We start from the raw sequence: 21415 nt of genomic DNA on the forward strand, positions 1-21415 counted from the left end.
CATAGAAAAACAGGGCTGAGAGGGACCTCAAGAGAACACTGAAGTCCATCCAACCTGCCTTGAAGCCAGGATCAACTACACCTACTCTTTTCCAACAGCTTAGTTTGTTCTCAAAGACCTCCACCAGTGGAGATGCCATGCCCTCTCTCTGCAATCTGTCCCACCTTGCACTATCACATGAGCAAAAGAGGACAAGCGAGTCTAAGATAGCTACTTCTGCTCCTTCAGTGGGGGTACCATGATTCCAAGGCCTATCTAATGATCTGAATACATTTCAGAGAAGGTAGTCTCCAGATATTTACTTGTTTCCGTCCTGGATTCCTTGGGAAAACATCAAACACTGGTGTTTGCTGTAGTGAAATATTTGAGTTTTGGGTATACTGATTAATACCAGGTTAGATACCAATATACTTACTGCAAGTGCCAAATCCTGCAAGGTCAGTAACAAGGACTTTGATATGATAATTTTAGCTCATTGCAGACTCAAACTGCAATAAGAGGACAGGGAAGACTACAGAAAAACCCCACAGCAAAAGTCAGCAGCTTTTTGTTGCTGAGTTACATCCAACTGCAGACAAAAATCAGGCAGTGAAACAACACATCTTCAGCAGAGGCAGCACCATATGATCTCTGTAGCATCCCTTCATCTCATCTGTCTTCAAAGTGCATTCTCAGTGCAAAAAAGTAGGATTGAATTTATAGGGGCTCACTGTCCCCAGTGGATTTCATACTAAGACCAGAATTCTTGCTTGAGTTCATATGCTGCAGCTTTGTGTGTGTTAAGTTCACTTCTGCATAGCGGAATGGTGCTGTCCTGGCTCTGCCCCTCAGCATCCATGTCCAACAGTGTCCGCTCCTCTGCAGGAGGACCCACCTGAAAAGGAAGCAGTGCAGGCAGTCCAGGTCTCTCTTCTACAGTGCTGCTGCTACTAGCAAAACAAGAGTCCAGATTGCTTGGAGTATCAGTACTTGAGCTGTTGGCAGAAGATTCACCCTTGGCATTGCTGGGTGACACAAACCACCAGGGATCAAGCCTTTGCCGACTGGCTGCAGGACGTGGCCGAGGCAGAAACTCCAATGTCTTGGGTCTTTCCAGTGTGGGGTCCTGCTGTGCATTCCATCGTCTCGGGGTTGGAGGAAAAACAAGGTTGGGGTCTGGCAGGCGAGGGACCTCATTGGGATCTCTACTTGGACTAGGTGTTTTTAATACACCTATCCAAAACAGAGAACGTAAGAGAAAAGGGAAACATGTTAGATGTCACTGCTAAATGGTTCCAATAGATCTTAAATTATTTTATGCACATTGTGAAAACATTTTCAAAGCAGAAAGCCTCCATTCAGAATCTACAAACCCCTTATCTTCAAGATTACACCAATCTGAAGTGAATAACTGGCTTTTTTTATTCCTACACTGTTCTCAACACAAGACACCTGTTTCACTGACATAGCACAAGCAGGAAGTTTTGTGCATTCTTTCATTTGCTTTCTTCAGTTTTCAGACTGGAGAGTATAGATTTGACCTCCTACCAGAGGTGAGGACTCTCCAAATCCTTCCAAGGGTACATTACCCATTTACAGCTTGAATGGATCAGGCAGACACTTGCGCAGCAGGATATGTGACACCTGTTTGCAGCAAGAGGGACTAAGTTCCTGGAAGGGCCATTTAACACTACCTACTGTGGATGCTTCCTGGTTTGTTTTCATTTAGGGGTGAGGGTGTTTTGGTTTCTGGTTTTTGGTTTTTTTTTTAATAAACACAACATAACTTTTAAATTTTCATTAATACCATTTTAATGAGTATTCTCAGCTGCATTAACCTACATTTTACTGCAGACTGCCATTCAACAGACAACCTCACATTTTGTTTTACCGTTGGGAAAAGTCTAATTAAATTGGATTTTAATTTATTATTCTAGTCCTCTTTTCTAAAATCTGAATTATTAGGGCAAGAAAACAGGAAAGCATTTTTTATGTTATCAAGTCAGAGCCATTCCTAAACACTGCAACAGTGAGAACACTACCTACCCAGGAAGATCTCTCTTGTTTGCAAAAGAATAAGAGTGGCACAGCTTAAAGTGCTTTAGAGATCCAGTTTTCACTGCCATAGGGATCAGAATTTACTTTGAATTTTAACAGCAATACAAACAAATGTATAAAGACAATGGAGATGGAATTTGAGGAACTGCTAAAAATATGCAATATTTGTACTTTGGCACCATCTTTGTCTAAGAAACGATACTATGCTTCCCCTCACAGCACGGGATCAGAGAGAGTTCCTTAGCGCAGAGCTGCTGGAACAGAGACCACTACTGCATTATTCTGCTCATTATTTGTATAAAGACGGTATCGATAAGCTCTTCTAATGGATTGACCATCACAACAGATGCTGTATAAGCAACGTGTTTGCCTCCTAACAAGAAATCATACTGTTTGGGTTTTTATTCTGAAGAGGAAAAGGACGATGGCTGAAAACCTACCTGCTCCCAGTGCTCCAGTTAAACAGCTACTGGAAGGGCATCCACTGGTTGGGCACCCATTGACAATTAGTCCACTCCCTTTGATGGCCCCATCAGAAGGTGTGCGCCTGTGCCCGCTTTGCTGGGTGTGGGAAGAGACTGTCACGTGTGTGGGAGTCAGGGACTGGTTGGGGTCTTGTTTGAACCTCTCAATTTGGACATTGACTAGTGGGTTGGTAATGGCTGGCAAGGGAGCCTTGACTGTCACTGGGCTGACAGGCATTTCATACACCACAATCTCGTCACTGTCTGAGCGTAGCAGGGAGCGGGTGGAATTACATTCGGAAATGGAAGACAGGGAAAGAAGGGTGAGGGATGTGGATGGCTCGCCTAGCAACAACATGGGATCGTCCTTCCTGAAGATCTTTCGGGAAGGTGGACTAGTGCTCCTGCGGGGGCGTCCAGCTCTCTGGAAAATGCTGTCACGCTTCTTCTTCTCTTCCTTGGGTGCCTCTGGCTCCTCTTCAATCAGCAGTTGACACTTTCCTGCTTCTAACAGATCAAAACCCAAGCCTGCAGCAGCCAGCACAGCTCCACAGCCGAGCAATGCAACCTCACATCGCTTGTGGTGGGAACCACTACGTTTGAGGCTGTTGGTGGGTGTCAGCTGTGGGGTACTAGTAGCAGAGTTCACAGGGGTGGACTCCTCATTGGCATCACTAGACGGGCCATCCCAGTCTTCATTCTTCTGAAATGGGATGCAGAGGTATGACTGATTGTGCCCTGGTGAAGGGTGCACTTTTCCCTCTCCATTAAGACATTCGCTGTCTTCATCATCTGGAAAGCAAATGAAAACAGACTTTGCATGGATGGAACATTTTCATAGGCAAATTTTGCTGTCTTACAAATATACATGAAAATTAAGCTTCTCCTCAGAAGATGCAACTGTCCTAATCACAAGCATCCTTCACCAACTGCCAAATACTCATAGGCTACTGTCTCCAGAGCAGACAGGCCAAGACAAGTAAGTGGAAGTACTATCAAAGTGGAAGAAACTAGTGACATGTTAATCTGCTTGCAATCAACTGCAGAATAGTGTTTCAGAAGCAATCTACACCTCAGTTACTTCTAGAGTAAATATGCATGTTTGGGAGCAAGAAGCAAAAGGTTCCGTATTTTCCTACAAGTGAAGGTACAACCATGCTGCATATCTAAATATCATTAACAGGAAAGGAGCTGAGAAGTAGCATGCAGCTAGAGGGGAATTAAGAGAAACTTGTTAGCATGACAGATAAGAAGCACAAGCAGATAGGTGAACAAAAAGAAAATCCAGAAGAAGAAACTAGTTACTTCACAAAGAATGAAAGAAAAACAGCACCAAAATTAAAATATTGCTGTAAGGTACCAGGTGAAGGTTCAGGAAAGGAAGGGTTCATTCAAATGTGAATGGAAGTGGGGATAAGAATATAAATTCCAGGGAATTCCTTTACCCATCTCTGCTAAGCTGGTGAATCCTGGAAAAGCAGGTGCAGTTCTCTGAATCTTCCCAAGGTTCGGTGCACTGGATGACCACTGTTTGTAGCCTTCTACCAGAGCTTTCAAACTGAAATAGTAAAAAGATGAGAGAAAATGTACCATGTTTTCAACCAATTTTCATTCCCCCCCTTCTATATTCTCTATTGCTCTACTTTGGGTATGCAGGTATCCATCTTAATTACATAGATTTGAAGTCCTCCCATAGCAGGACATTTTGCAACATCTTTACGGCACTTTAAAATACAAAAAAAGTCAGGAAGCCCATCCTTCATTTATTAGACCATGGCAGTCAAAAGATCTCTGCTGATAACCAGCAGCTATGAATGCAGAATAATATAAAGCACCTCTACAAACATCAGATTAAACACTTTATTTTTAAGCCAAGGCAAACCTACCATGGTATGTAAAAAATAAAGTGCTCAACAGGAGGAGGTGAAAAATACCTCCAAAACCATTTCTATATGAAATACAAATGAACAATGAAAGTCAAAGATCACTCACTGGGACAATAATATGTTAAAGTCACTATAACAGCAAAGTCATGCCTCTGTATTATAGGCCTTGACTGATATCTCCCCTGTGAAGAAAACACCGCACTGAAGGACAAACAGTTAAAAGCATAACTTCCAGACTACAGAAAAACAGGTAACTAAAATCATAAATCATGTCATTGTACAAAAAAACAAAAACCAAACCAACGTGAACAAAACAAAACAAGTTAAAAACCCCAAACCAAATCCCTGCTTTGAAATCACCTGTATTTAAAGGTTTGTCACTTGACACCTCAGTTATCAGCAGTCCCTATTCAGAGGTGTTCATTACCATCACCCTGTTTGTTCCCTGCAGTACATTCATGACATGAGAAACATCTTTAGTAACTGACATCACTTTCTGACATATCAACACTCAAACTTTTATTGTTCAGTTAGCAATATTGTCTCAATGTGAGATTTGTGGTGCCTTTCTCCAAACTCCAAAATTAAACACATGATAGTGTTGGTGAAAAGCTGACAGGCACTTAAGATAGTCAGAAATTGAATGAAAGGAGCAAAAAAAAATACTGTGGGTAATGTGAATGATCTCAACCAGACCTACAAGAGCATCTAGTTGTTACTGAAAGAACAGAAAACTCAAAAGAGATGAGATCTCTTCCAGCTCCATTACTAACTTCCATTGTCCTTTGATCAAAGACACATAACTTCTCTGTACTTATATCCTTCTTTCTCTGTAAGAGAAGGATTGTAATGAATTATCTCTCATGAGTCATATTTTCCACGAGAATCATTCTGCATTTCTAAGATGGCTTCCATCCCAGGATTTAAAAACTGGAAGTTGTATTATATCAGGGTTTTTTTTCTTAGCATGTATTTTTCCTCTACTCTCTACCTAACCGACATGCCTAACTTGTCACCAAACTATATTGCTAAAATGAGGTCACAAGATCCAAAGGCAATTCAGCACACACTCAGCTGGTTGATGACATCACACTAAAAAGATCCGGTACAGTTCTCAGCTGTTACAGAAGTCCATCATCTTCCCCCCATTAACCATTCTGGTACACGAATTACCCTGCTATGAACTTGAACCCAGACAGCACAGTGCTGAATCCTGCTTGAAAAAACTGACAACCACAAGGCTTTACAACAGAGAAGCAGTTCAGTGTTTGGGTCTCTATCCTGATTTACCCCCTCCATACTATACTGGCTATGTAACCCAATCCACCAAATAATGTACGTTGTATCTAAATTATCCATGTGTACAATATGCATAGTCAGGACAAGTAGGATGAAAGGCAACAGTAAACTTCAGTTTAGCCCGCAGTTTACAGTCACAGTTATCTAAAGGGTCTTGAGAATTGCCCTTTGTTGTATAGCAGGACACATCAACTTAGTTTGCTTCCTTTTGACTTCTCAGAACAATCTTCCCTTGCAAAAAACAGACTGAAAATTTGCTGTTACTGATAAAGCTCAGCTCAATCTGAACAGAAAGGTAAACAGCTACCAGAATAATTTCAAGGCCTGCTACATTTACCTCAAGGTTATAAAAATCTTCATCCTTGCCTTTTATTTTTTGCTCCTTCTCTTTCTCTCTCCCAAATTACAAGCAGACCCCAGAGAGCTGCACAGAGGACAGCTGCACATCCTATTTAACTAGACAGTAACGTGCATATAAAAGCAAATCAAAATATGCCAACTTAGAGTACATTCCTACTACAGCAGTGATATCTGTTACTGCTCCAAGGAAAGAGCAACTGGAAAGATTTGAAAGCACTAGCAGTAAAACTACCTATTTCAGTCACCAGCATGACAATTCAGGAGCCTAAAGACTTCTTATCTGTTATCTATTTGGGTTAAATATCAGGGAAGTTATTATGGTTGTGTTACATCTCTGTTGCTGCCTTCTATCGGGAAGTGAAAAGCACCTTTCTTTAGGAATGATAAGGTAACAAGGCTTATCTGCTCAGAAAATTGCAAAAAAACATCCCTACAACTGTAAGGCAGCATCTCTGTTGTCTTAATACCATTCTGTAACACCACGTTGAGGCATTAATACAATACTATCATGAATAAAAAGTGTCTGTTCCCAGGCTCACCCCTATTTAGCTTGGAAGAACTTAAGAGATAACAGGTAAAGGACCGTGAGTGCCCCAAATCCAGAGTCACCCTCCATAAAACCAGTAACATCAACAGTGTCAAAATTTAAACAGGGTAAAGATCAGCCATGCCATAATAACAGACTGGGGCTAATCAATGCCAAGTTTAAAGACAATTTAGATTTCATCATATATCCTTGAGAATATTCCATAAGATCACAACTGAACTGTCACAACACTAGTCCAACATAAAGCTTCATCCAGTCGTGGTCTCTGCAATCTAGCACAGCAACCTTCTGCTGCTCTGTGTATTCCTGACGTTCAAAGACAAATGCAGAAGGGTGAAAAATCACTGTATAATCTTTTCATGACTGCCTTTACTTGATGTTAATTACAGGTCAGCTTACTCATGCTTGAGAATTTCACTGCGATTCCCACAATGTCATTCTTGCATAAATTTGGAATTACCTCCTGCAGAGAACACATGGAAGGTGATGAAAAAGACGAATCTTCAAGTTCCTTTGATGACATTGTTTTGTAAGCAGCTGGAATAGCAGCACTGCTGCTACCAGAACAGTGTCATAGAGAAGGCTTGAACTGGACTTTACCCTAATTTTTAGCTCCCTACTCTCTAAAATCAGAATTTAAAAGTACTAAAAATAGAAAGCACTCTATCTTTTGAGTCAGTAATATTTACTGTAACTCTGTTCCCTTTAGATAAGTCTGCAGTCTGGCATGATCTCAGCAAGCAGCAGTAGTCCATTGTATGTTAGCTCTACTGCCCTCTCAGCAACATTATCATGTTTCAGAGACTCTGCGAAAAGCCATAGCTGTATCAAGTCTCCCCGGAGAAGGTGACGAACAGAAAACCGAAGGGCTTTATTCCCAGACTACTAAGAATGTGATTTCAATGGAGAAGTGTTTTTCTACCAGCTTCAGTGATCTCCTGCCCTTTTATACAATTAATGATTGTAAAATGTGACGTCCGTTTTAATTCTGTAGGGTGCTACACTTCCTCTATAGAGCAGGTAAAGCACAGGCAGCAGTTGAAGAAGCTTCCTCCACATTGTCCTGTTAACATGTCAAGATTGCCTTGGAGGAAGAACATATTTAATGTCATTAGAACACTTAGATCCAGGCTCTCTTGCTAAGGACTGCAATAGTGATAAATTATATAAACATGTTTTCCAGGAATTTCACATCTGCGCACATAATATTAAAGATAAATTCTAACCAGTTATTTTATTTGCCTAGCAAAAAAACATATGGCAAGAGTCAAACTATCACTTCAGCAGAGGAAAAAGTTTCAAGCTCCACTAAAAATCACAACGTGTTAAAATCTCTGAGGAGATCAAAATATTCTCACATTTAAAGCAGCACTTTGGCAATGGTCCATTGGAATCCTGGTATAAATAATTCACACAGACACACCAAAAAAAAAGCCACAGAACAAGTATCTATAGAAAAGGGCCAGGTACAACCTGTATTTCTGCAAAAAATCACTTTCAGGGTGTTTTCACTCCAGGTATGCATTCTGTTCAAAAGCCTGAAGAAAAAACTTTACCTGGCTCTACAAGATACTTTTAAAATAACAGCATTTAAGACAAGAAAAAACATAGCTGAGAATTGTAAAAGAGATGTATTTTCAGATAACATATGAAACTACAGGATGCTGAGCCTGAAAATAAAGAAAAGCTACCAGAGAAACAGTTTTGCATAGCTAAAGAGAAGTTCTACTGCTTACAAATACACACAACAAGGTAACAGCAGACAGTGAAAGCATCGGATCAGTGCTGGACCTTTACCAAGGGATTTAATGCAATGCAGTTTTGTAATTGGTTCTGAACCTCTAATATCTCTGGTACAACAAGTAAGTTTGTAAGCAGAGAAGTCCTTGCAAGAGGACAGGCAAATCTCCAGTGAGACAGCTCCTAACCAGTTTTAGAAACCTCGAAACCAGTCTGGTTCCAGGTCCTCTCCTACCTGTCTTCTCCTGCACCTAGCTCCTTGTGACAAAGTGAGCTTGGTCCCCAAGTGCGTCCCTTTTTCTTCTGGCCTCTCTTCTCTTCTTCCTCCCCTTCCTCCTTTGGAAGGACTGAGCTTCGTCCCCACGTTTTACTGCTTTCAGCAGGAGTCACTTCACAAGTGGAAAGAACAGTGGAAAATGGGAAAGGAAAACAGACAAATTAAAGAATTGGTTCCACAGCAACATAAAAGTAAAACATAGGCCAGAATGGGAATAGTAATGAAAAACCCATTCAGGTTTTTCCTTCTTTCCCATAATTCTGATCATTTATCAACACAGATCTAACAACTAGATCCCTTCACAATTAGTAGATAGGCTCCACAGATTTCATCACTGCTTTATCTTTTAGAACCACCAGTTTGATACCAGACACACAAATGTCATGATATTCAGTACAAATCTACGTGTTAATTAACACCCCTTTCGGTTCCAATACGTGCTTGTCTGCCTAATTCTGTTTAATTATGGGAACAAGTGCCCTTGATTTTCTTTCTTTAATCCACCTCAATAACATTTCACAGATCTATTCTGCAAAATAGCATCTTTTAAAATTAACCCATACACCTAGGGAATGTATTTTCTATACAATCAAACAGCAATATTTTAAGAACTTGGGTAAGTAAGGTCTGGACTTCAAAGGTGATACTCCCCCCTCATCACCAACACACTCCACTTTTCTCTCTAAACACATACATGCAGGGCATAAGGCAAACATTTTAGGAACAACTTTTTTTTAATTTTACAGTCCTGTCCTAGATATGGAATCTTGGCATCTTACCACGCTGACAGACTGCACATTTCCCAAATTGAATACTACATTGAGCTCCTTACACTGTATGGCCCTGAGTCTGGGAATAATGGTAGGACTTGCAGGAGGGCTGGAGCAGCTACTAATCAAGCTTTTCCTTTTATCCATCGTTGGAGAAGCCTGCACAGTGAATTTATGCTGGAAATCTGTTTACCAAAAGAAAAAAATAAGAACAAACACAGAAAGATATAGTTAAAATTCTCTTTTTTAATATAAGAAAAAAGAAATAATAATTTATGGTAACCTTCAAGGAGTGCAATTTAGAGGATCTATGTTGAAATTAAGTTTTACAACTAATTTTTATCCCTCCATCATACACACAGTTACTTCAGAACAAATATGTGCACTCGCATTCGTGAAGATATATTTTCTTAGTGTATGTGTGTGATACATACACATGCACACATAGATCCCCATGAGCTGACTGACATTTATGCCAAAGTATATCACTGTCTAAATTCCTTTCACTTTATCTCTCAGCTTCTTAGCTAAGCAAAACCACCAGCAATAGGTGTTTGCAGACCTAAAGACTAGTTAACATGCACATTTTATCATCATTGCTCTTCTAAACAGCCAGGCTCTCAGAAAACAAAGAATATAGTTTAAGCCATCATCCTAGAGGTAGCAATGAGCCTTGGATGGTTCACCAAACCCATACTTTTGTTCTTTTACAAGTTTGAATCTCTATACAGAATCTTCAGCAGAGATGTTAAGGATTCAATATTTCTGAAAATCACTATCTTCACTCTTACAAATGACTTTCTTGACACCTCACCAATTGTTAACATTTCTTCCATTACATATGGTATTACAGGTCACTTGTGTGTTAATATGAGTTCACACAGGAACTAGCAATGTAGTTCTGTAGTTTCACAGCTATCAATGTACTTTTGATAAATTTTAGATTCCTGCACGGAGAAATCCAGTAGATTATGGTTTCTGCTACGGCACTGTGTAAAATATTCCCAGAGCAAGAACCTCCACCATTTTTTATGTACATCCTTTACCAAACTGATCATTTTCAGTATTAACATGTTAAACTGCAACAGCAACATTTTTACCATGAACCATATACAGCCATCGGCTAAAAGGCACGGAACATCTCAAATTTACTTCTGGTCTTCATACTGGGAACTTTGGGGAATGCTAGCCACAAGAGAAGCAAATTTAGTTTTTGATCCCAAAGAGGCATGTTTTTCCCAAAGTACACTCAATACCTTCTAATGCGTAAGTATCAGTACAAATGAGCTACTTAAGCTACAAGTTCACCTGTTCCTCCCACTTCACCTGACACAGCCTGACATGTCACCAACCTGAAGGCAGGCTGATGTGATTGCCATCTTTTAACTTGAGCCGACTCCTCTTGAACTTCCCCATGCGTTTCTTTACCCGAGGCTTCTCCTGACACAGCTGGTGGATGATGATGTTGAGCTCCCTTTCCAGGATGTCAATCTCACGTTCTGCCAGCTCCTGTTCCCGCCTTCGTAGCAACTCCTCATGGTTCTTCTGTTCAACAGCAGCACGAGTTAGCTCTTCTTCCCATGTGCGTAGCTCCTGCAGGGAGATCGGAAAGTAGAAAAGAAAACCTACCTTGTGACCTGTGGGTTAAGATTAACATTACCTATTCTTAAGGTACAGTAGCAACAACTTGCACTCACAGCACTGCTGGTGCTACTGGTTAAAGGCTCAGCTGAAAGCTGAAAACATTAAACAATCCTGAAGAACTTCTACGCTTGCCATTCAAGGCGCTTCATATCAGTATTACGATTCGGACACCAGCATTTGTGAGGCCACACCTGGAATCCTGTGTCCAGTTCTGGGCTCCCCATTACAAGAGAGGCACGGATATACTGGATAGAATCCAACAAAGGAGGATGAAGATGATTAAGGGACTAGAGCATCTGTCCTAGTAGGAAGGGCTGAGAAAGCTGGGACTGTTTATGCTAGCAAAGAGAATGCTTGGGTAGGAGGAAGGGGAAATCTTATCAGTGCATATAAATCTCTGAAGGGAGGGTGCATAGGGGACGGCACCAGGCTCTCTTCAGTGGTGCCCAGTTACAGGACCAGAGGCAATGGGCACACACTGAAACAGACGAGGTTCCCTCTGAACACCTTGTTACTGTGGGCATGGCTGGGCACTGATACAAGTTGCCCAGAGAGGTCGTGAAATCTCCCACCTTGGAGATATTCAAAAGTCATGTGAGACACAGTCCTGGACAACTGTCTCTAGATGGTCCTTCTTGAGCAGGGGGGGCCGAACTACATGATCTACAGAGGTCCCTTCCAACTTCAACCATTTTGTGACTCTGTAAAAAGGCACTGAATCCTAAATTCAGTGTCATGAGAAAAGATGCTGCAATATCTGATATGAACATGTTTACAACGGCCACTGGAGCACACCATCCGTATGGCAACCCATTTTGCAAGATTTATTCGTAACACTGAAAAGAATTCATCCTTGCTTTCCTGTTCAGTAAGTACCTATGTTACCTTCAGTATTGACTTAAACTGTTTAAAAATAACCTTGCCGTCTCGTGCATCGTAAAACAGCACAAAGCACAGCTCTAACATAAAAATCAATGAAGAAAACATCATGGGGAGGTCATTCCCATCAGTTTCCACCAAGCATGGATGCTCCTTAGGCATCAAGCAGCATAAGGCAAGGTTTTCAATCTTTCCTTTGTTGACAAAATGAATCAACTGAAATTGTCCTTGAGATCTCAAAAATCTCTTCTCACTGCACTCCTCTCACAAGGACAAAAGAACTCAGAACTGAGAATAATTCTCTCCATCTAGCTAATTCCATTGCATAGGGTGAAAATTGAAGAATTAAAGTTAAACTTCATCTTATCAGATACATTTTAGTTGAGTTTGTTTTGTTTGTTTTTTTTTTTAATAACTACACTGTTACCTGTCACATCAATGCAAAGGATTGGTACATTTTACTCATGCAGTGAATAGGATACAAAACTCTCTTTCCCCATTGCTACAGAGGAACACAGTACTCAAAACTTGAGGGCAGTGTAGCTGCTACTGTTTGGTCTTCTGTTTGTCTGTTCAAGTGTCTGGTTTTCAAAAAACATTCCAACACAGTTATGCCAAAGGACAACATGGTGCAACAGGGAAATGTCTATTAGATATTTTATTTTTTCCAAAAGGTTCTATAATACGTGAATAGAAATGTTTTAAGTATTGTTGTGGCTCACCTGCTATGCCCATAGGTCTTTTTTTCTTTTTCTCTGCCTCCTAAACCCAACTTCTGAGCCCAAATCAAGTTGACTGTTTATTATAATTTTATTTTCAGGCACGAGGCCATGAACTTAAAAAAATATCATTACTTTACTGATTCTACTGCAGAATTTCATACCTACTTTAAAGACAGTCTCTGTAAAGCCCTTAACATAGATGCAGCAAGCTGTGCTTTCTACAACTATGCTTGAAGAAAACTTCAGCTTTTCTACTTCTACTCTGAGGCTGACGGTCACAATTCTTTTTACTCCTGCTAGCATTTTCATTTTCTACAATTTACCCAGGTGGATTCCAATTATAACAGCTATTGGACCAGTTCCCTGGCCTGCACTCATGTTTATTACAGCCTATCCAGTCCAGCTGTGCTCGAAAACCAGAACACACACAACTGACAGAACCAAAGCTGCAATGTTTGCTAGAGTATGGACACAAACTGCCCCTCCTGCTTTTACTGTTAACAATTATCATTAGGCTTCTCAATTAAGATGCTAGTAGTGAAATATTGAAGACAACTCATCCTAGCAGTTTGCACAGTGTACAATGGAAGCTCACTACAATATTACAGTAGCAGCTCAGGATGCAGATATTTATCTTACTCATGATTCTACCCTTGTATGCATCACAACCTGTCATTGATTTGAGGGACTTATTACAGCTTCCTGTAAAGTACATACAAAATTAACTCTGGGATGCAGTAAATTATGATCCCTGTTTCAGTTATGAAATGGGAAAATTATAATCCAGAGAGCACAAGCATGGAGTGTCTTTCTCTACTTACCTTTTCTTTGGCTCTGAGCTGATCAAACATCTCTTGGATCTCTTGTTTCCAGTCTTCCTGCAGGGAGTGGAAGGAATCTTTGGGCATTTCAAAGAAACCGGACTCTTGTATGGCAGTGAGATGGTCTAGGATACTGGCAAAGGAAGGTCGTGAGTGTGGGTCAGGGTTCCAGCAATCTAGAATAGGACAAAGAACTGTTAAGCATCTCTCAGTATAGAGCTTTGATAGGATGAGTAGTTCTTTACTGATCCCCAGTGGCTAAGAGTGGCATGCACACTGTCTGTGCTACCTCCTCTTCCTCCATTCCCAATTGCACTTATTGCCCCATCATAAGCCAAGTATGGAATTCATGCTTATACAATATCCAACATCGCTTAAGATCCTGAACTACCTGGTCTCTAGGTTCTATTGCAACAATGTGCCAAGTGAAATACAGGTTTACTAATTTTCAAAAAGTTACATTTTTCAAGCATATATTAAAATCAAATAATTTCCTTAAATATTTTGCTGCAACGTGTAAGTGCTCACAGAGTGGAAATATGAGGCAAGATTCTGGCAAACAGTTCTATTATCAGACTTACACCGCAGTATTAACAGCCTTACTGCAGAAAGATATCTATCAGAGTTCTTTCTGATGTCAGACTCTGAGTCATATTATGAAACGCTTCCACAGGACTGAAAATTTGCCCTGCAAAGCAGACTGGGCATCATCTGAGTGAAAACAGGAGATTCAAGTAAATAATGACACCAAAGAGACACTTGGGAGTTTTCTTCTTTTTAAATGTTCTTTTTCACTATTTGAGAAAAATCTGTTTGATTGGGGTTTTCTCATTTGCCTTTAAGAGAAACCACAGATAAAAAAGCTTTATCATTTACAATCTAACGCAATGACTTACCCACTTACAGAGCTCTAAAAATGCAGAATTTAAGGTACTCATCTTACCATGAGGCAACTCAACTAGCAATAGTACAAAAAGGTACTTCTTTTACAGTGATGTGAATTTAACATCCAAAATTGAAACAGAAATAGAAAATGGTGTGAAGTAACATCTCAAGCTACGAAATAATTAAGAACGTATTTTTAGAAAGCCATTAAGTCAAAATGTTTTACTTAACAACACTTCTGAATAGGAAATTCTTACTCATTCAGGCCTCTCTCTTCAACCTAATTTAAACTCCTGCAGAAAGCATCACTTTCTCATTCTATATTGACCTGTGCTTAAATAGGTTCTTGTTCAACAAATATCCTTTTATTCTTTTTAGTACTGCTAGACTCCTGCATGCCAATATTTGAGAAGAATCGAAAAAACTTAGCATTTAAACATACACCTAGGGAATATAGCTTTTATGCATGAATGGAAGAAAGTAACACACAGGTCTCAATATGCTCATATTACTATTGCTCTAAATGGTCACTGGATTACACACATTATTGCAGCACGAGGCAAGAGTTGAAAAATGTTCTAAAGTTTCCTAGACCTTACAGCTACAAAAAAATGAACCATTCTTTTTGGTGATGCCCTAAAAGACATTCATTCATTCATCAGTTTCATGGACCAAAATACACTAAGGAGCAGCTGTAATTAAAAATAAGTAACACTTCACAAAATCTGTGCAGCTGATGAGGCTTCATTTGCAGGTCTTTCCTTTGATTTTAGCATTACTGAGATTTTGCATTTGGGAGCTTTGGTTTCAAAACTGCTGGTATCAAGATGCTGGTATTTAAGCATCTGATCAGGTTCCAGGAAGCATAAACTGGAACAAATTTGTGTTTATGGATTTCACACTGCTTCTCTTATCAAAATAGAGAACTGAGGATGTTAAGGAGCGCTCAGAAGGCTCCCTGCTGCTGACCAATTAGTAGCAATGGGTGATACAGCTGGACTGTCAGTGCCATAATCCCTGCCTCTTTACCTCAGGTTTTAAGCATGGCAAAGCAAACATGACCAAAAGTAAAACAAAATGCCGGAGCCAGCCAAATGCATGAATGAGTGAACAGGATAACTATGCAGGTGGCCCATGGCTTCTATTTTCCCATGCCTAGATCTGCCCTAATTTGCACTAATGAGGACAGTTGTAACATACAAGTCCTTTCTGTGAAGAGGGAATGTTCAGCTTTGTTGTCCCAGTGAAGACCACCAGGGCAGTAATTCAAAAGTAAAAGCAGCATTAGGGGAGCAAGAGTTCACCCAAGATGGGAAACAGCCTGTCTGAAAAACAGTTTCGGCCAAGGGGCAGAAAGTAATTGTTTTCTTGTTTTCTTCTTCCCCCTGCTCATGGAGAAGCCAAGCGTCCAAAAACCCCGTAGGTGCTCACCCCTGCGTTGCTGGGTTCAAGCACAGGCCATATGCCTCTGCCTGACTTTCCCAACAGAGGGCATTATTTTCAACCCCAACAGCAAATACCTCACACATTTAAGAAAGCCAAGGTCCTCATTTTAGAGAACCACATCAAAATAAACTGCTTCAGCAGGACACTGAGCTGGTAGTTCCATTAACTCTTTCATCCACAGTTTCTTGCTTTACATTGCTTCCAAGTTACTACACCTGCAACTCTGCTGCTGTTTACCATCCATAGGATATTTTTTTTAGCACGGCAGTACGTAAAATTTTCTACTTTAACTTAACTGAAGGCTGTAAGCTACAGAAAAGACCAGAGAAATCCAAAAATATACTAAAAGCAGAGAAATCCATCAGAAACATTTTCTTGGATGAATCAAATTCCTCTCTCAGGGCTAAAAATATCACCAGAGGCCACAAAATGTCAGTTCCATGTTCAGACTCACTCTTTGGTCACTAAGGCTACAAAAACATGTTTGATTTCTTTTACCTCAGTTTTTCTTTTTGCCAGATAGGCACAAAAATGTTTATGACATACAAACACCTGGAAATCCTTGTGAATACGAGCACTGAATAAAACACTTAAAGGTATTGTTGTGAGGGAGGGAGGGAGGAAGAACTGGAGATATGTGAGTAGTTACAATAGCCAGCAGAGCAGGTCACACAGGTGCACCTCAAAAGCTACCCCACAGAATCCTTTTTAATAGCTACAGCAGCTCTGATGACAAACTCCTGTATTTCTTTCCTCTGTATATAGCCCACCTTGGATATGAACTATCTCCACACACAAAGCAGAAAATCACATCATTCTAACTGAAAATTCGTGTTGTTTTCAAATGTCAAAGCCGTATTTAAACCCTCTCCCTGAAATGTCAGTAGGATAAAGTTTCACTCATTCTGATGCTGCCTAGCAAGATGTTGAAGCTGTGAATTTCAAAAAAAGTTGAAGACTTCAAACTAGACCAAAATATGTGAAGTTTTGGTGTTGGTGAGTCTTCACTACTAGAAAGCAAGCAGCTAGGTAACGACAGCAATAGCCTTCATTTTCCTATACAGCCAGATAATAGAAAATGGCAGGGAAATTTCTTTCACCTACTACTCTTGCAGTTGAGTAACAGTCACAGCATACTAACAGCCAAGCCTAGCTCCCATAACAGCTTGCACCATTGAATAACGCCATTTGAGAAATCTGTGCTCTTAGGTATCAAAGCCAACGCAAGGAGGCAATGCTCAACAGCACTCCAGAGACAGCACAAACCATACTTGCACCACAGCTGGCTTACCTTCCATGAGTTTGGCAAAAGGCTCTGGACAGGTGGAAGGGATCGGAAGAGCAAGTTTATTCATGGCAACACCGTATGCTACTGCAAGACCATCAATTCCTCGGAATGGTACTTCTCCTGTTAGCAGCTCCCAAAGCAGCACGCCGTAACTACCAGGAAGAAAACAGAAAAGAGAATAGGCGTTTGACTTAAACACATTGTGCTGAGTTAGCTGAAACTGAAGTAGTTTTCCATGCAGTTAGAATCTTTCCTCCTTCAAAGCTAGCACAGCCTTCTGTTTTGGATTTACTCTGAGAATAATGCAATAATGCTGCTTCTTCCTGGGGACAGAGTTAATGTTTTTCTTTCAGTAGCTAACTGTGTTTTTGAGTCAGTATGAAGAGAATGTAAGAACTCACTGACATTTTGGCTCTTGTCAGGGAAACCAAGGACTTCTTCAACTGTCCAGTTGCAAATGCAAATTGGTAGGATGGGAGCATGGACCGGACCACAGCTAGATTGACATTCAGGTTGATCACTGACATATCCCCACCATTAGCATCATGCTCCGTATAAAGCTGCAGCCAGCTTTTCTGGCTAGTTAGTTCAGTTTTACAGCTAGTTTGGTTAGTTCCATTCCAGTTCAGTTTGATGTTAGGTTGGCCTTTCTGTCTTTTTTTTTCCCCACTCTCACTGTGATTGGATGTTTGAGACCAAAGTGCTCTCCTCTCCAGAACTGGCTGCTTGGCATGAGTGGAGTTTTGTGAGGGGTTGCACTGAGTTTCATTTATTTTATATATATTAATAATAATATCCTATTATTACTATGCTGTTGTCTTACTAAACTGTTTTCATCTCAACCCACAAGTTTCTCCCTTCCCTATTGGTTCTCTCCCCTATCCCACTCGTGGGGTGCGGGGACTGAGAAAGCAGCAAGTGTGGTCGTAGTTGTGGGGTGGGGTTAAACCATGACACGCATTCTTTGTTAAGCAACAAGAAAGTACCTGAACCTGTTGAGGGTGAGTGTGGCACACTGGAGAAAGCGCAGTTTTCTGGACAAGCTCATCATGGCTACCAAGCTGGACAAGTGCCTTATTTTACCTGCTTTTTTTAGTAAGCCTGAAATACAATGCCATTTTCACCTTTTGTTTGGTTGGTTGTCATTAAAAAAAAAAAAAAAGTGAAAACCAGTTGTTCAAAATTAAGTTGTTCTTAAGATATTCTACAAAATATTACCTATGAAGTTAAGGAAATAGTTCCAGGGCTGTTCTCCCCCCGGGTATACAACAAATCCCCACAATGCTCTCTCTGCTTCTAGGAAACCTGAGCCGGAGATGACTTCTTCATATTTAGTGATCAGATGTTGTTTTCTCCCACTGATCGGAACCCATTTATCATCCACTGTGTTCCATGGTAGCAAGTTCAACAAATTTAATGATGCATTGCCAAAAAAGTACTTCTGTGTGTTTGGAGCTTGTCACTTGAAAATTTTATTTGCTTCCCTGTACTTCTTTTGATACAAGGAAGAGTGAACAGATGTTCCCTATTAGCTTCTTTCACAGCATCCATGATTTTACCAGCTCCTACTACATCCTGTCTAAATCACCCTCTTTCCAGCCACCAAAATCCTAATCTAACTAAACCCTAATCTAGTTACTCCCCTGAACATTGCATATCCTTCACTGACCTTGACATCATCTGTACCATCTCATTCCATTTTAACATTTTTGTTGGAATGACCAAAATCACCAAGTTTTAAAGATATGGGGAAAGGCACATGATTTCCTGTTTTCTTCTTCATTTCCTTCCTATTAAACTTTAATTTGCCACTTGCCTTACTGACTCCTTACAAAATGAGCTAGATTACCCACAATAACTCTAATATCTTTTTACTGAATCGTAATAGTAAGATGTAGAGCCCATCATTGTACATGTGAAATTCTCCCATGGGTTCTTACCATTTCATCTATTTTATCGTTCAGTACAGTAAAACTTATCCTCAGCTATGTGCAGTAGATGAATTTTTCCTCTTCCTGAAAAACTCTATATCAGCCACAAATGTCCTTACCTAACCATTTACTGCTTTTATGATTATGCTGAAGACAAGAATTCCCCATTAAGAAAACTGATTTATTCCTTTAGTAATTAAGAATTGACTAAGTGATGAGAAACAGACTTGTCGTCTTTTCCCACATCAATTTACATTCTTTAAAAAGCTTTTGACAAAAGACTTCGTTGAAAGTTTTTTGAAATCCAAAGAGGTACAAGAATTCTTATAACTTGTCCACATACTCTGCAAATCCTTCAAGAATCTTCATTGTTTCACAAGATATGATTTCATTCTACAAAAGCTGACTCTTCCCCAGATATGCTCATATGTCCACCAGCCCCCTGCCCCTTAGTGCTGCTTCTACCATTTGGTAGAACTGAAAATGAGACTTTCTTATCCACAGGATAAGAAAAAGCTCTTTTAAGACCTGTCATCACATTTGCTGCCTTCCATTTCTCCAGTATTAATGCAGCTTTAAGCAACAGATTACACACCACAGCTATTAACTCAGCTGGCTCTCCCGTGTTCCTGTAGAAAACTTGAGTGTTTCCATAAATTCCAGTGATTTGTTAGGCTTCGTTTGCCTGTGGACAGTACTTCAGTATGAAAAGTCCTCCAGCTCAGCTCTCTTAAGGAGACATTTTCAGCTTAGAAAGACTCTCTTTGATCCATTCTAGCAGCTACAAATCACAATTTTTTTTCTGCTATAGCCTTATCTTCTTTGCACTCTTACACCTTGGTCACCTCTGGCCCATATGTTCTCCTGCAGGATTTTCACCTGTGTTTAATTTGAAAGCAATTTATTTGTTTTTATGCTTTTCGCAAGACTCTCCTCAAAACCCTTTTGATCTTGAGTGTTTTATCTTCAACTTGCTAGTACTTAAGTCCATGACTACTTTTCTTTATTTGGATATAGGTTCAACTTTCTGAAAGACATCTTCCAGTAGTCTCTTCTACACCATCTTCTTCATTCAATTAAAGACTCCTCTATGCATTTGCTCTGAGCTTTAACTTAGTGTCCTTAAACAATATCCATGCTGCATGTTCCCTTTGTTGTTTTTACACAAAATTTCCATATTTTGTCATTAATCTCCTTGAGATTAAACAGGACTGTCATGGACTGATTTTTCTTAATTGCTCCTGCCAAGATATTGAATCTAAGTATACATATTTTAACCATGGTCATTATGTACTATTTTGAAGGCCTCCTAAGCACACCTGAAGAACAAATGAAAAAGTGCTTCTCCTCCTAAAAGCTCCCTGAATAGCTGTTCCATGAAATGACTGCTAAAAGATTAATCTCTTCGTGATTTAAAGCACAATTGCCTACCCATTTGACAGTAATCAAAATTTTCATTATCACAACCTGTCCTCTTGCAACCTCCTCTCTTACTCTCTACCCCACCAAGTCTTTAACATTAATTGTAACTGCTACCACCTTAGTTGGACAGTCTTAATACCACTTTCCATATTTATATATGGAATTTCTGTCACTAGAGATTCCACCTTTGCTGCTAACACAGCCAGTTTACTTTATTAAGCAAAATATCATGTATTTAAACCTATACAATCTTTTGCATTTTTCCTATGTAATTCATACTCTTACTATTCTAATGATTATAATTACAATTAATTATTTATTTCCATCAGGCTTCTCAAATCCTTACTGTATCAAGAGCCTCATTTGAAAAAAACAAACAGGAGTTTAAGGATTTCCCATTTCCTTTTTGGCCTCCTGGGACACGTAAAGAAAATTAATACTGGACTGAATATACATTTGACCTGTCTAAATCTGATTGAATGTTGATGTTACTCTTCAGTTTGGGTGCAAGTGTTGATATCAAAAAGTAGGAAAAACTACTAAAGAGTTGTGTTATTACTTTACCACTAGTGGCATTTGAACAACAATCATCCCAAGTGATTAAACAGCAAGAGAGATGCTGAACAGTGTTTTCTACTAACTCTCAAGCAGGGACGTGAGGATTACAAAGGAAAAAGCCAGAGTCAGAACAGATGTATACAAAAAAGGCATAGGAAGAAAGAATCAAGGCCCTCTCCTCATTCTCAACAGGGAAGCAGAAAAACTCGTCAAGCTCATTTATTTTTTCTGCACAGAGTAGTAATTTTTGGACTTTAATTATGACATGAACCATGTGATACAGACCATGAGTCCAAGTCAACTGACACTTGTATGAATAATTAACCATCTCCCAGTGATCCAGTAATCCCTTAAGCCATTTAACATCAGGTTCAATCCTACACATTGGATTTTCAGGGAGAGGCAGGCTGGAGGCCTGCAAGATTTCACATGTGATTTT

At 39.9% G+C, this 21415-nt stretch overlaps 1 protein-coding gene across 1 annotated transcript in view; it reads right to left on the bottom strand.

Moving 5' to 3' along the window:
• Window positions 1–730: 730 nt before the first annotated feature.
• MAP3K9 (mitogen-activated protein kinase kinase kinase 9) overlaps window positions 731–21415 on the bottom strand; it is a gene marked incomplete at both ends in the record, with an annotated part of 53644 nt that continues 32959 nt past the window's right edge. The window contains 8 exons of the mRNA XM_080345100.1: window positions 731–1212; window positions 2478–3293; window positions 3947–4059; window positions 8569–8722; window positions 9443–9565; window positions 10733–10973; window positions 13447–13622; window positions 17069–17217. Coding sequence (XP_080201226.1) covers window positions 731–1212; window positions 2478–3293; window positions 3947–4059; window positions 8569–8722; window positions 9443–9565; window positions 10733–10973; window positions 13447–13622; window positions 17069–17217 — 2254 coding nt within the window. The remainder of the gene's footprint in view (window positions 1213–2477; window positions 3294–3946; window positions 4060–8568; window positions 8723–9442; window positions 9566–10732; window positions 10974–13446; window positions 13623–17068; window positions 17218–21415) is intronic.

This window comes from Nesoenas mayeri, assembly GCF_963082525.1.
Source record: "Nesoenas mayeri genome assembly, chromosome: 5".
NCBI classification, from domain to species: Eukaryota; Metazoa; Chordata; class Aves; order Columbiformes; family Columbidae; genus Nesoenas; species Nesoenas mayeri.